The following is a 14813-nucleotide window of genomic DNA, read 5'->3' on the forward strand; positions in this document are numbered from 1 at the left end:
GCTTCCTGTGTTCAAGCAGCATGTTGTAACGGGATTGGGATCAAGCTGTCCCATCCTGCCTTATCCAGTTCCAACCTGCAGGTGTTGGTCTTCTATCCACAAACAACTCTTTGTAAAAGTGCTGGCCAAACAGATGGGGATAGAGGAGCAGCCTCTCTGGAGCTCTATGGGAGATTAGGGACCTGTGCACACCAGGTTAAAAGATCCGGCCACCCAGTGAGCATATTTTTTTTGTTCTGAAGAAATGGCCAGATTTTTCACTATGAACTCTTGTGTTGTGATGTGTTGTGTGCCCCATCTGAATTGCCCCCTAATGATACAAAAGGGCTATCCCTGAACTAAACCAACCTTCCTGTTAGTTTCTAGAGAACTGGAGGCTAAGGCTGCATTCATGCATTCATGCTTAACCATGGTTTGTTTTCTTTAACTTTGGCTGTGCTAGGTTATGACACTTTAAACCATGGCTATGCATTGACTGCAAACCATGGCACAAAGTCGTGATATGAAAGGGGTTTGCAGAACACTTGTTTGGTTTTAGCCACAGTTGATTGTTTCATCTGCCTTGAGCAATGCAGCTTCCTGTCGCCTCTACTGGTCTTGCCACTGTCTCCCTATATGTAGGGCTTACCTCAGCAAATTGAAGTAATGACTTTATTGTATGCTTGGGAAGAGAATGTGAATTAAGGCAACCAGCTGCAGTGAGTGGTAAGCCTAGCCAACAGTGCAATCCTAACCATGTCTACTCAAAAATAGATCCTGTTGAGTTCAGTGAGGCTTATTACCTGGTTGATGGGGTTAAAAAAATAATAAGAGCTTGCTGCACAAGGCCAAGTGCCTAACTGGTCTAGCATCCTGTTCTCACAGTGGCCAGCTAGATGCCTGTGGGAAACCTGCAAGCAGCACCCAAGCACAGGAGTCCTCTCCCCTCCTGTGGTTTCCAGCAGCTAGGATTCAGCAGCATCGCTGCCTCCAGCTGCAGAGGCAAAGCATAGACATCATGGCTAGTAGCCATCAATAGCCTTCTCCATATTAATCCAATTATCTTTTAAAGCCATCCAAGTTGCCTTCTGTGAGACTGTACTTTCTTTTATCTGCCTTAATCTCCTAGCATTTGGCTTCAGTGGGTGGCCCCAATGTCTCACTTTATGAGAGAGGGAGAAAAACTTCTCTCTCTCCAGTTTCTCCATCCCATAATCACTTATGTCCCTTCTTACTCGCTTTGTCCCTTAAACTAAAAAGTCCCAAAGCTGCAACCTTTTGTCATAGGAGAGCCATTCCATCCCCTTGATAATTGTGGTTGCCCTTTGCTGAACATTTTCCAACTCAACAATATCCTTTTTTTAGGTGAGGCAACCAGAACTCAGATTGCAGCCCAAGTGTTCCAATGCACACACTGTTGTAGATATTAAAATGATTCTGTTATATCATTACATTAATTTAACTTTTGCACATGCCTATGCATGGATGCACCAGCCATGTGCCTCAAAATAAGAAACAGTTAAGTTTTAGATGACTTTATTTCCTCCCTTTTGCATGTCACCATTTATAAAGGACCAGCACTGTTATATTACAAGACTTTCCGGCAAGTCAAGCAAGACAATAGATATATAATATAGGCCTTTCATGTTTTTTTTTTCTTTTCCAGATGTTTAATGACAAAACTATTCATAATCAATACATAAAATACTGACATTTTTCATATTTTTTGTGTGAAGAAAATTAAAAATGTAAATACAAAATAAGCACATTTCATAAAAACGATTATATTTGATAGAATTAGGCTTCCTCTGTTTAATTTCAGTAAGACATAGTTAAAGTAAGTAGCAGCTTGGTTATCGAGACATAATTTTGTGCAGTCTTCTCGTTTACAGTCGTATTTCAGAATCTAAACGGGCATTTCTTCTTGGCATTTGAATCGTTGCGGGACATGAGCGTTTCCCCCCCTTTGACCATTTTATTAATATGGGATAAATGAAGCAATTCATTCACTTAAGCACAAATCCATAGCCAGACTGCAGGGCCACTGTGGTAAGCATTACGACGAAGGCCAACCCCCCCTTGGGAATATTTGCCTTGGAGGGTGCGCGAGGGTTGATTTTTGTGGTCGTCTCCTCTCTCTTTACAGTAACAGCTGTGCTCTGTGGTCTCTTTGAGTAGTTTGTAGGCATCCCACTGGTGATGCTTAAGGTCATGGGAGTGGTGGACGGTCCTACCAAGCCCATTGTGCTTGAATTCACAGAGGTTGTCTCTTGCATGTAGATGCCGTTTGTGGCTGCAGCTGCTTCATAAGAGCTGAGTTTCTCTGTGCTCAGGTCTTCCGGGTAGAGGACCAGTGGCCTGTCCGTGCTCGTGAAGGCGATGGTTTGGCCAGTGGTGGCGCTCAGGCCAACATCCTTCATTCTAAATTGTTGGTGCACTTGTCCGGTTTGCTCCGTTGCCACTGGAGACCCAGCTGCGTCCGCCGCCTTCATTGCTTTAACAAGGAGGTGGCTCTCTGCAGCTGTCGAGAATGGCGTGGCAGCCTTCCAAGGGGTGGTGGCCTCATCTGAGCATGGCGACCCTACGACGGTAGCCCTTGTCTCTCCTATCCATTTCTGCAAATAGGAGAGGTCCTGCTTGTTATCCTCGCACGACCAGGGGTTGTTGTAAAGCGTGACGAGCTGCAGCTGAGCAAGCTGGTCGAAAGCCTCGTCAGGAATATAAGCAAACTTGTTGTTGTGTAGGTAAAGTTCGGAAAGATGTGCCAGCCTCGCCAGTGTGCCGGGGAGTATCTGTGTCAAGAAGTTGTTGGATAGATCCACTGTCTCGGTGTTGTAAGGAATATTGGTGGGCACCGTCCACAGTTTGTTGCTACTGAGGTTGAGGGACTTGAGGCTGATCATGGTGTTGTTAATCAGAACAGCCCTTTCCACCATATTCCCAGACACGTCGAGGACTTTAAGGTTCCACTGGTAAGCTGTGTCCAGCTTCTGAAGGACCTTAATGTTGTTGTGTGCAGCATATATTTCCCATAGTGACCTGGGCAGATAAGCCGGGAGGCTCTGGAGCCAATTGTGGGAAATATCCAGGGTCCTCAGATTGGCAAACCGAGTGAGCTGATGGTTGAGGTCAGCAAAGTGGTTATAAGACAGGTTTAAATAGGTAATGTTGTCCTGAAGTCCATGTGGCAGCGTGGTCAGGTTTCTGCTGGAGCAGTCCACGTTTCTGTCATTTCCTGAGCACAAGCACGCCAAAGGGCAGATACCCTGGACAGCTGGTATGAAGAAGAGAAGCGCCAGGACGCAGGGCGATGCCTTCAAGACCCGGTTCTCCATTGTTGCCTGGAAACAAATACATGCCAAAATAGCCAGTTTATTGCACAGACTATGAATACAATTCAGAAGGTGGTGTTTATTTTTTAAAACACTGGTTCCTTTCCAGTTGCATTTCAAGAAAAAGACCACGCATACCTACATCGCTGTGGCATAGACCTCGTTGGTGTAAAAAACACAGCTATTTACAAAGGATCTCTTCATCCTACTGTCTTGCTGTCTGGCAGAAAGAGGCTCATCTATTTCCATCTCCCTCCTTTTTCTCCCCCCCCCCCCATCCGCCTCCAGCTCCCAATGGTAGCATTCTTCCTAAACTGCTAGTCTCTTCCAAATGTTATACAATATCTGCTTTCTGTTTTCAGCCCTTTGAATTTCATGTTTATCTATGGGGTTTTCTCCCTTCTTTATTTTACAATGGATTATTTTATAAAGCAGGGACAGCATCACTGGCTACAGAATAGTCTTAAAATCCCTGCAGCTATACATCAGTTGTTATCTGCTGTAAATAAGATAATTTGATCAAATGGCATTTTCAATTCAGGCATGCATTCGGAACCGTGCAAGCTTAAACTCAGACTACTAATTGTGTTTCCCCCCTCCTTTGCCATAATATTAATCTAATTTTTCCCAAGCTTGGCAAGGTGTTCATTTTCAAACCGGGGTTTAATGTTAGGATGAGATTCTGTAGCTGTCACTGCAGTAGACAGCTAGTCTAAGAAGCTGCCGAGTTATACTATATAGTAATATATATTCTCTCTCTCGCTCTCTCTTTCACACACACACACACACACACACACACACGTACAATGTGGCAGCATTTGGCCTTAAAAGCAAATGAGAGGAAGAAAGAGCAAAAGAAGCAAACTTACCTTAGTCCCTGCTGCAGTATCAGTGCATCGTTTCCCTGAAAGACCGAAACGCAAAGGTCGGCTCACTCTCCAGGGTAGCCACAGTTTGTCTGTGGGTTGTGCTTTGCCTCCTCAGCTGCATCGTACTGCCGTTTCCAGGGGCTCTGCAACCACCTGATCAGTGCTCCATCGGAGGACTGCAGAGCTGTCGTTTTGGTGCTGACTCAAATTTATTGCAAGGGGTTGCATACTCAACAAAATGGACAGTCTTTTCTTGTTTTTTAAAAAAAGCAAAAGCCCAAGTTTCCAAACTTCTCTCCGCATGTTCCTTCCCTCCGCCCTCCCCCTGGGATGTGTCTCAGTGCATTAGGATACGACATGCATACTTTAACTGTGCAAATAGCATCCAGTCTCGATTTTTGGTATTTGTGCTAGTCATAAGCTTGCTTCAGCGTCTGACTGTTCCCGGCTGCTCCCTGCTTTTACTTTTAACCAGCTTTTGTCTTGCTGGGATTCTCTGTGTGCCTTAAATGCTGCAGCTCTTGAAATATCTCTGTGCGGGGGAGGGTGGTATTAAATATAATTGGTTTCGTAGCACTTCAGGGAAAGCCAAATATCACCTAGTCCAGCCCCCTGCTTTAGGGTGAGGCACTTCTTCTGTTGACCCATGTCTAAGAGCGTAAGGAGAGCCCTGCTGGATCAGACCACTGGCCCATTGAGTCCAGCATCCTGTTCTCGCAGAGGCCAAGCAGATGCCTCCGTGGGAAGCCTGCAAATGGGACCTGAGGCACAACACAACCCTCCTTTCCTGTGGTTTCCAGCAACTGGTATTCAGAAGCAGGCTGCCTTCATCAGTGGAGGGAAAATATAGCCATCACAGATAGTAGCCATTGATAGCCTCCATGAATTTGTCTAATCCTCTTTTAAAGCCTTCCAGTTAGTTGGCTATCGCTGCCTTTGTGTGGGAGCGAATTCCAGTTCATTATTTTATTTTGTCTGTCCTGAGTCTTCCTACATTCAGCTTTGTTGGATGACCTGGAGTTACAGTGTTATGAGAGAGGGGGAAAGAAACTTTTCTCTATCCACTTCCTCCATTCCATGCATCATTTTATACATACCAATGTCACCTCTTACTCACCTTTTCTCGAAACCCAAACGCTCCAGATGTTTTAGCCTTTCCTCATAGGTGAGCTTCTTCACCCCCTCGGTCATTTGGGCTGCCCTTTTCTGAACCTTTCCCAACTCTACAGCATTATTTTTGAGGTGAGGCTGCGAAAACTCAACACGATAGTCCATAGATTTGTATAATGGCATTATGATATTGGTGGTTTTATTTTCAGTTCCTTTCCTAACGAGCTCTAGCATGGAATTTGCCATTTTCACAGCTGCTGCACACTGGGTTGACATCTTCGTGTCATCTTCACCCACCTAACAGATTAACCCCCATTGACCCAAACGCTAACAGAGAGACCCTGTGCCGAAATTGCCTGTCTGATTCAAGCAACTACCGAGTAAAGCCTGTTATTCTCAGCGCTGCAATCGGTTTTAATGACTTGCCAGCTGCAATATAATATAGCCACACTGAGAATTTGTGGTGCACGTGACTAATAAAAAGGTAACAGTGTGTGCTGAAAAATAAAACTCTGAAACTTTTTTTTCTTACTATGTCTTTTTTTATAACCAACTAATTCCAAGAGCAGCTTTGAAAAGACCCCATCCCTCTGTAACGCCTTGTCCTTCACCTGTCTTTTCAAAGTCCCCCACATTTTTGTCTATTTTGAGTTGGCACTATTCCTTACAATGGTTGAATAGTCTTTTCCGCAGTTCTATCGGGAGACTAGACTAGGAATATAAGAAGAGTTCCGGTGGGTCAGACCTTTTGTGGCCATTTCATCTGCCATCTTTTTCCCCGCAGCAGCTTCCAGGAATCCCACACGCAGGAAATAAAACAACAGCCCTCCCATTGGGTTTCACATTCATACTCAAAGGCAACTGAGAGTGAGAGGGAGTCTGCCTCTGATCATAGAGGTTATAATGAGAATTTGACTTCTTCAGTGCTGCTTCCTTGTTCAACTGCCTGGCTAAGTTCAAGGTGCTGGTTTTGGTCTACAAAGCCTGATATAGCTTGGGACCAGAATACTTGAAAATATAGTATCACCCCCTATATTACTAATTGATCAGTGTGTTCTGCAGCTGAGGGTCACCTGAAGATACCATCTTATCAGGAAGTCCATTCTTCACAATGTATGTGTCAGACCTTTAGTGCTATGGCACCTACCCATTGGAATTCCCTCCCCTTGAATATTAAATGGAGGGCATCACTGTTGCCTGTTTGACACCTGCTGAAGACCTCGCTCTTTCAACAAACCTTTTAAGTTGAGATCTTTCCATGACTGCATGTGTATTAGAATTGTGTTCAGGTGTTTTGATTGCTGTATCACCTGTGCCTTTGCTGCCCTGGGCTGTTTGGGGAGGAAAGGTGGCATATAACTTTTAATAATAAATAATATCAGCAACAACAATTTCAATGCTAGAGCATTTGGCCAACAGCCATTTTGTTTTGTGCTCTGTCTCGCAAACTGGGTGACATGTTTCCCCAACTCCCCATACAATCTGCTGCTAATTACTTTTACTGTTTCAGCTTTAGGACTTTTCCTTGCTCCATATGTAAGCTCATTTGGACTAGGACTCTGTCACCTGCATTGCATTCCAGTATAGCGGGTAGTTAGGAAGCTGCCTTTATGCGCAGTCCGATCCATCTAGCTCAGTGTTTTGTTTATAGACTGACGGCGTCAAAGTGCCTCCAGAGCTGAGGGTTGCCTGGTTAGAGCCCCAGCTTCCTGTTTGAAGATTGCTTTTTAAGACAGGCATTTGGAGTTCAGGGACAATATTTTTGTAGGCTGGTAGTGGTGTTTTTTATTGAATTTGTTGGTAGATCTTGTGGGCTTTTATTTTCGTTTCGTAAACAGCCTTGTTTTGCCAAGAAAAGGAGATGGCGGGGTGCATCAGTGGGCTTTCCTTCTAAGCAAATGTGATCAGGAACAGCAACTAAGTCTCATTCTCCACCCAAAGGCATCATCACTCAGCCCAAAGATTCTGGGCTTCACTATTCCTCAGCTCTGCTGTATATGTGCACAGAGGGGTTCCAGCCTGCTCTTGCCCTTTTGCCGGTTGGCTCAGCTGACAGACGTGTCAGACAAAGTGTGGGCTCTGCAAGGTGCACAGACTGCTCCAGGGAATACGGGGCTTCCACAAAGCTGCTTCCTTTACCAGTGCTAAGCACACATTTTGCATGCAAAAGGTCTCCATTTCAATCCCCAGCATCTCCAGGTGGGGCTGGGGGAAGAGCCACTGTAAGTCCATGCCAACAGCACCAAGCTAGATAGACCAACTTTCTGACTTTTTTTCTTAACTGGTGGCCTGCAGGCTGTTTCTGGTCCACAAGATGTGTAATCCTACTATTGACTGAAAGATCCCATGTGAATACACCTGCAACAAAATGCTGCAGTGTGGAGTGCCCCTGTTAGCCGACTCCATTCCATGCCCCCTTCCAATTGGTTTCCCATTCCTCTCCCTTCATAATCAGCCAGCATTCCATGATCACCAAGCATGCTCAAGCTTTCAATGGACTGTTTGGGGAGTTACCCTTCAGCAAGGTTTCTTTTTCTTCTGCAAACCTTGGAATTCACCCAAGGCTGCTGTTAGCTCCCCTCTCTTGTGTGTGGGTGATGCCATCTTGGCTGCATAAGTCGTGGCACTCATGCCTGAACATCAGAAATAGAAGGAAGGATACTGCCTTCTGTTACTGCCAAGGAATGCCTTTTTCAATCAATCATGTTATCCAGAGGTAACTAAGGACAGACTCAGGATTGCGACTGGAGGCTGATTAGCTATTTTATTGAGACTCTATACGCCAGAATAGATTTCAGCAAGATCTCAGCACTGCAGAGCCAACAGCAGCCAAGAAGAGTAAAATGAGTAGTACCTTTAACACTGCACGGGTAAAATGATATACACTGGAATATACAAACTGCACGTGGGGTGGGGGAGATTTTGCTAGGTGAACCAGGCGGAATGATGTCCTTTAAAAAGGACACAAACTCCCACCCTTTCAAATAAGACCCCTGCTGAAAGTTGGGTGTTTAAGAGCTTGTAAAACCAAATACGCTCACATGCATTAAGTATGAGCATGAAAAGGTAGCTAAAAAGGTATTAGCATCAGATTCCAAAAAAAAATATTGCCAACTGCCTTAATAGGGAGCATTGTGGATATTTTCAGTGGCCCCAGCTGAGATGATGCTTCATTTGTGCAGATATGAAATGTTATATTTTCTGAAGTGGTTCACAGGTGAGCAGATGTCCTTAGCAGGATGCTTAGTGTTATTTCATATTTTTATTGCACTGGCAGCCTGGTAGGCATGGTGCAATATATGTTTAAAAAAAGATGGAGAGAAGGGCTGCACTTACAGATAAACCTATGGGAAATTTGCCATGGTTTTCAAGTGGGAGGTACTGCAGCACATCCAAGGTGATCTCAATTCACTCTGCCAGGTTTGATCGGTGTGGCAACATGTTCACTTTCCCATTATACTTCAGCTTGCCAATTCATGCACCAAAATCAATCAGTCAATCGTTTTATTTGTCTGCCACCTTTCCAAAGTTAAAACCATGCTAATGGTGGTTTACAGCTTATAAAAACAATTACAGAACTACACACATAGCAATAGTAGTCATAAACAATAAACAAAACATCAAAAAAGTACACAACCAAATCAAACAATTTCCACATAAGTCGTAAGATCCAAAATAAACAGCAACAACCCTTGCCCCCAACAAAACTCCCTAAACCATACCCTGGCCCAAGATTCTGTCCAGCAGCCTCAGCTTTTGCAGCTGGAGTCATTCAGGGCCCTGCCTTTCCAGGCCAGGTGGGAAAAGACCTGCAAGGCAGGGAGCAGGTCTTCCAGGATTCACAGCCAAGATGGTCAGATAATTTATCTGTAAGCATCAATCCATGTATCCAGAAGTGGTTGCTTTCATGATGTTACAAATTTGGGCATGACTGACTGATGGCTGCCACCCATACATCCTAACCCAATAGTCTTTGACTCTTCAGACCCAGGATCCACCCTTCACCCCCAGCTTGCAAAATGGGACCCATCTATTTTCTTGATAACATCTATTACAACTGATGTGTGATGCAGCATCAGCATACTGAGAATTTCCCTGTCCTTCAAAACAGCAGCCAATGGAATGGGTGTAAGCAAACCTGCAGTCTGATGATGTCAGGACACACATTTTGTAACTACCTATTTCCCCAGGAGAGAAGGAGGTGGAACCAGGTTGCTTTTTCCCCATGGCAGACATACATCTGCAATAACGCCCAGTTCTGGCCTGAGTTGGTATAGTGAAATGAATAGTGTGACCCTTGGCAATATAGCTTTGTGTGGATATGGAGGAGTTAAGGTCTCAAAGCCTAATTATCTCATAGGCTGCAGGAACGAAACATGTACATTTTCATGAGCCCTTTAGAATGGAGGCAGGAAAAAATCTAAATATAGAATGGACTATTTCATGACTTGTAACTTCATGACAAGGCTCTGGTAGACCGTCACATCCTCTTATGCTAACGATTAGCACATCTTGGTGCATCTCACCACTTAACCAATGTATAAAAAAAGAAACATAAGACCAGGATGCTGAAGTTGCAGTAACTTTTTTTTTAAGTGTTGAAGAGCACAAAGTTTAGCATTAGAATCAAGAGTTGATTTCCCCAAGGTCCACCCAATCAGGTCCGGCCAGATTCCAAAGCGAGTGTTCTTGCTTGCAGCAGAGCTTTTAATTCTCATGGATGCACTTTGCAGTAGAACTTTGAACAAGGAAACGAAAGCATCGTCTAGGGATCTCTTCTGCGTACATAAGATCCCCTTGATCAAAACTGGCAGCAGTTTACTCCACTGGCTCAAATGTGCAAGTGGAAGAAATCCGAGTCACGTCTGTGTTGTAGAATTATTGGAGAGGTTCTTTCTTCCAGGGGAGGTGGAAGCGGTTGGATATTGCAGAATTTGGTCCCTGGGAAAACCGGTCATGGGGCTGAGGGTGGCTGAAATAGGGGTGAGTTCACTATCCTGCTTCCCCTTGTTCTAGGATTTATATTCCCAGGACACATTTCTCCTCGGCCAAAAAAGAGCGGAGTTCACCACCACCTCCCTTTGAGCCCCAGCACCAAAACTCTGTCTCCCACCATATCTTCTGCAACATAGGGCGCTGCCTTATGCTGAGTCAAACACTTGCTCATCTAGCTCAGTACTGTCCACACTGACTGACAGTGGCTCTCCAGGAGTTCAGGCAGGGATTGAACATGGGACCTTCTCCATGTGGAGCAGATGCTACCACTGAGCTATGTTCCTTTCCCCAGAGTTCCCATCCCATAATCCCCTGGGGCTTACTGTACCTGCTGAACCCTCTGAGCTTTTGGAGCTCAGTGGAACTGCTGCCTCACCTGCGTCAAATTGGTTGGCACTAAAGATATGCTCAATGGGTTCCTGTGTTTCATTTTGTATAGCCATGTTGTGGTTACTTCTCTATAGTACTGCAGTGACGTGGGTGCAAAAGTGCTTCTGTTGCATATGATCGGTCTGAACCTGCAATCATGAGTTCTGATAAAATTTGCTTTGGGTTGATAACAATAGCAAACAAAAATTGGGGTGGGGTGAGAGGTGGCTTGCCTTTAGATTTAAAAAAGGCAAAATTTGTAGACGGGGGAAAAATTGCTATTATTTAACAAGTTATAAAAGAGCCTGTTGGAAAGGAGGCTTAATACTTAGTGGTGCCCAGGAACCAGGGCAAGACGCAGATGTTGTTGGTCGGCTTGGAAACAGTGACCATAGTGCTGTAAAATTCAACATACAGTGGTACCTCGCAAGACGAATGCCTCGCAAGACAAAAAACTCGCTAGACGAAAGGTTTTTCCGTTTTCGATTTGCCTCGCAAGACGAATTTCCCTATGGGCTTGCTTCGCAAGATGAAAACGTCTCGCGACTTTGTTTTCTTTGTCTAAAAACAAAGACATGTTTTGTTTATAAAGTTAATTTATTTTCCCTTCAATTTTTGAACTGCTCTTTACAGTATGTGTGACTTTAAAGAGCAGTTAATAAACTGTTGTTGTACCAAATTTGGCTTTGTTTGGACTTTTTTTGACCATAGGAACGCATTAATTGATTTTCAATGCATTCCTATGGGATTTCGTGCTTCGCAAGATGAAAAATTCGCTAGACGACAAAAATTGCGGAACGAATTAATTTCGTCTTGCGGGGCACCACTGTAAATGCAAGTGGTTCCCAGGAAGTCCAGCAAGGTCACATTTTTCAGTGTCAAAAAGACGTATTCTTAAAAGAGAAGGCATTGCTTAAAAGGAAGCTGCAAAGGAAGTGCCAGAAGGTTCAGATCTCTTCCGGACACTTGGAGATTATGTAAGACCAATGTAGTAGAACCACAGATAAAAAGGATGCCATGGGTTCGTAAAGGGTACAAACAAATGGAAAGGTATTCTAATGTGATCAACTGCTGCCCAAATGAGGGTGAATAAAAAGGAGCAGAAACTCATGGAGGAAATGTTTTATCACTGCATCCCATTTGCAAAGGTTGTGTATCTCTGAAAGTCAGTTGTTTCCTTCATGCACAGCTTGTTAACTTTCTGGAAGCTTCTGGTTGATCACAGTGGGCAATGTTGATACTCAAGACCATTGCTCTTGAGTTCTTATGTGAAAAAAGGCAATGGCGTTCCCTTTTGCTCACAAAAAAACTAGAGCTAACAGCATTTGATAGGTTTTCAGCCTTTTTCTTTGATTGGTTTGATTCCCTAAACATTTTCCTCCTTTAAATCAGTTAGATAACAAGTCTTCTGGAGGAGGTGGTAGTAGTAGTTCTTCGCCTGGAATTTGATGGGAGAGAACTAGGGATCCAGAACCCTGGATCTCTGCAATTGGTTCAAGTGAGAGGGACTCTGTCTGCTTTGGACAGAGATCCTCATTAGCTCCATCAAGCCAGTTTGGCGGTGGAGGCAAATCAAGTGGCTCTGGACTATCAGACTGGAGTGGAACATCTATCAAGCTGCATGGTTCTTCAGAAATGGCAGTTTGCATGCTTGCAGAAGAAGCTGTTGCTGTGGAGCTTGACTGCGTGCCACTCTCTTCAGCCCCACATATAGGGGGAACATCCGGGCCTTGGCTTGATTCAGACAACTGTCCCTGTGCATTTTCCAATAGCTGCGTATCCTTGTTGAATTTCCAAGGCAAGAAGGAGAGAACTGAAGTCCGCCTCGTGTCTTGAATAGGTTCTTTATCCGCAGTCATATCTGGTACTTCTCCATCTGCAAATGGGGAACGGCCAGCCCAGTGCGGGACAGGTGTAGCGGACCTTCTCCATCGCCTCCATAGGAAGATGCCAACAATAATTACTATCATGACAGTCAGGATGACCCCAATTACTACCGCTGCTATGAAGTGTCCACCATCGTGAGGTTTGGGATCTTCTGCTGCAGGAACCTGGGGCTGTGTGGTGGGTGTTTGCTGGTTGAATTTCACAGGGTCTCCAGGTTCGCTTGTTTCGTATGAATGTATGGGGTTTTTTACACCAGTGCCAACTACTGCAGTGGTAGTGATCGGAAGTGTAGTTGATACGTTCCACCACAGCTGCCCGTAGAAGAAAACAAGCACAATGGCTCTGGAGTCCATAGTTGCGTCAGTGCTGATAAACGCTTCTGTGGCACAAAGGGAATAAAAGGCAGTAAATTATCAGAACCTAGAGCAGGCACCCCCAAACTCGGCCCTCCAGATGTTTTGGGACTACAACTCCCACAATCCCTAGCTAACAGGACCAGTGGTCAGGGATGATGGGAATTGTAGTTCCAAAACATCTGGAGGGCCGAGTTTGGGGGTGCCTGACCTAGAGGGTTGTATCCAACTCTGTTGTACTCAAAATAGACCCATTGGAGTTAATGAACCCAAGGAAGTGATATCCATTGTTTTCAGTGGGTCTGCTCTGTGTGGCATTGGATACAACCGAGAATCTTTGCTTTTTAAAATAAGTAGTGTTGTTTGTAACGAAAGTGTACTGACTCGTGCTATGATGGCCAGGATTCAACTCTGTCCTAGAGAAACAAAAGTTAAAACTTTTGCATGGGCTTGACTTCCCTTACTGGGAAGTGTGAGAGTGTGAGAATTAAGTGGCCTCAGAGTTAGGTACATTTCAGGAATCTGATCATTGTACATTCCAATGTGACTAGCATGCAGAGTAAAACATGCAGATTAAAAATGCATATTTTGGTGGGAAATACTTTAGAAGCACGTATTTTGCGAGAAAACATGTTCAAAAGTACTTATTTAAACGCAAATTTTGGGGTAGATTTTTTTTCATTGCAGGTTAATGCAGAAATTACTTACTTATACCTAGCCATTTCCCCTGATGGGACTCAAGGTGGCTTCCATATAAAAATGAAAACCACTAAAAACATAGAAAGAAATGGAAGAGAACGAACTTATGAGTGAACACATCCAAAATAGATTCAGACCAGAAATACGTGGTTCTGTTCATTCCTAACGTCTGAAGAGCACTTCCCATTCCTGTATGTATTTGTATCCCTGTTTGGAGTGTGAGTTACTCACTGGGAAGAGGCAGGTCTGGAGCAGTAACTCATATAGAAACAGAGTAATTAGCCTGCATCTTTAAATGGGGGATGATTAATCCATTCACAACGGATAGAAAGACATGAAAGAATTCCCCTTCCCCTAACTGGGCCTGACTGAAAGGAGACTAGCCCAGAGCAAAAACAACAGAGTTTAGTGGCACTTGGTTTAATGAAGGGACATGCAGGAAGGGCTCCAGGTTTGAGGGGGCCCAGGGCAAAATGCCCTCTGGCAAGCCCCCTCATCCATCGGTAGGTGGTGAGCAGCAGTAGCATGACAAGTGACTCTGGGTGACTGGGTCGAGCTACCATTTAAATTTCCCACAGTGCTCCTGGAGTGAAGCTGCATTGTGAGAAATTAAAATGACAGTGCGATGCAGCCGCTGAGAATGCTCAGAGCACCAGGTCAGAATTCTTTTTAAGGGCAAGGCAGGCACCAGCAGTGGGTCCTGCTGGGGTGCTGAGAAACCCTATGAGTGGGAACTCTTGCCTTGGGGCAGGCCTTCTGAAGGCAATCTTAATAGCAGCTGTCCTCAGTAAAATGCTTTCAAGGTCTGTGCATCCATTTTAAAGGAGTAACATTTTAAAAATGCAAACCTGAAGGGATGGAACTAGAAATCTTAACAATACGGGGGGGGGGTTCTTGTTCCAGATTGGATCCTGCAGATGTGAACCCCGCCCCCCTCTTTTGGGGGAATCTCAAGAATGAGCGATAGCATGGAATCTTTAAAGTGGAACACTATTTTGCAACAGTTCAAATTATCTATATATGTCAATAGCTTACATTAGCAGCTCTGAACTACACATTCTGTTGTGAAATCCTATATAAACGTGTGAGTAAGCCTCGCTGAACTAAGTAGGGCTTACTTCAAAGTAAACAGTGTTGCGGCATGAGCCTTTTTACTTTTTTATGCTATCATGAATTACTCCTGTGATGAAGGTCACTGAACTTATCTTGCTTTCACTGCA

General features: G+C 44.4%; 3 protein-coding genes across 13 annotated transcripts in view; 1 reads left to right on the forward strand and 2 right to left on the reverse strand.

Moving 5' to 3' along the window:
* The window catches only part of EVI2A (ecotropic viral integration site 2A), a 259488-nt gene that overhangs the window by 233420 nt on the left and 11255 nt on the right, over positions 1-14813 (reverse strand). For 2 of the 7 annotated variants that reach the window (XR_014520047.1, XR_014520048.1), the window contains one exon: positions 11485-12920. The exons of the other annotated variants lie outside the window; for them this stretch is intronic. The gene's annotated coding sequence lies outside the window, so the exon portion shown is untranslated. Of the gene's footprint in view, positions 1-11484; positions 12921-14813 lie in introns of those variants that run through there. 7 annotated transcript variants of the gene reach the window in all.
* Positions 1-14813, forward strand: part of NF1 (neurofibromin 1) — a 162502-nt gene that overhangs the window by 89511 nt on the left and 58178 nt on the right. The window lies entirely within an intron of this gene.
* OMG (oligodendrocyte myelin glycoprotein) lies at positions 1499-4782 on the reverse strand. 2 transcript variants are annotated; one of them, XM_083479650.1, is made up of 2 exons: positions 4181-4782; positions 1499-3320 (listed from the first exon to the last, which is right to left on the reverse strand). In XM_083479650.1, exon 2 carries the CDS (start codon positions 3312-3314, stop codon positions 1986-1988), a length of 1329 nt encoding a protein of 442 aa, XP_083335776.1. In that variant the 5' UTR covers positions 3315-3320; positions 4181-4782; the 3' UTR covers positions 1499-1985. The 2 variants fall into 2 exon arrangements, with proteins under 2 accessions (XP_083335776.1, XP_083335777.1); XM_083479651.1 differs by lacking the exon at positions 4181-4782 and adding an exon at positions 3450-3564.

This window comes from Podarcis liolepis (genome assembly GCF_965112155.1).
Source record: "Podarcis liolepis genome assembly, chromosome: 16".
Classification (NCBI taxonomy): Eukaryota; Metazoa; Chordata; class Lepidosauria; order Squamata; family Lacertidae; genus Podarcis; species Podarcis liolepis.

Coding starts and splice junctions, on each gene's coding strand:
- OMG (XM_083479650.1), bottom strand. CDS start 3,314: ATGGAGAACCGGGTCTTGAAGGCATCGCCCTGCGTCCTGGCGCTTCTC.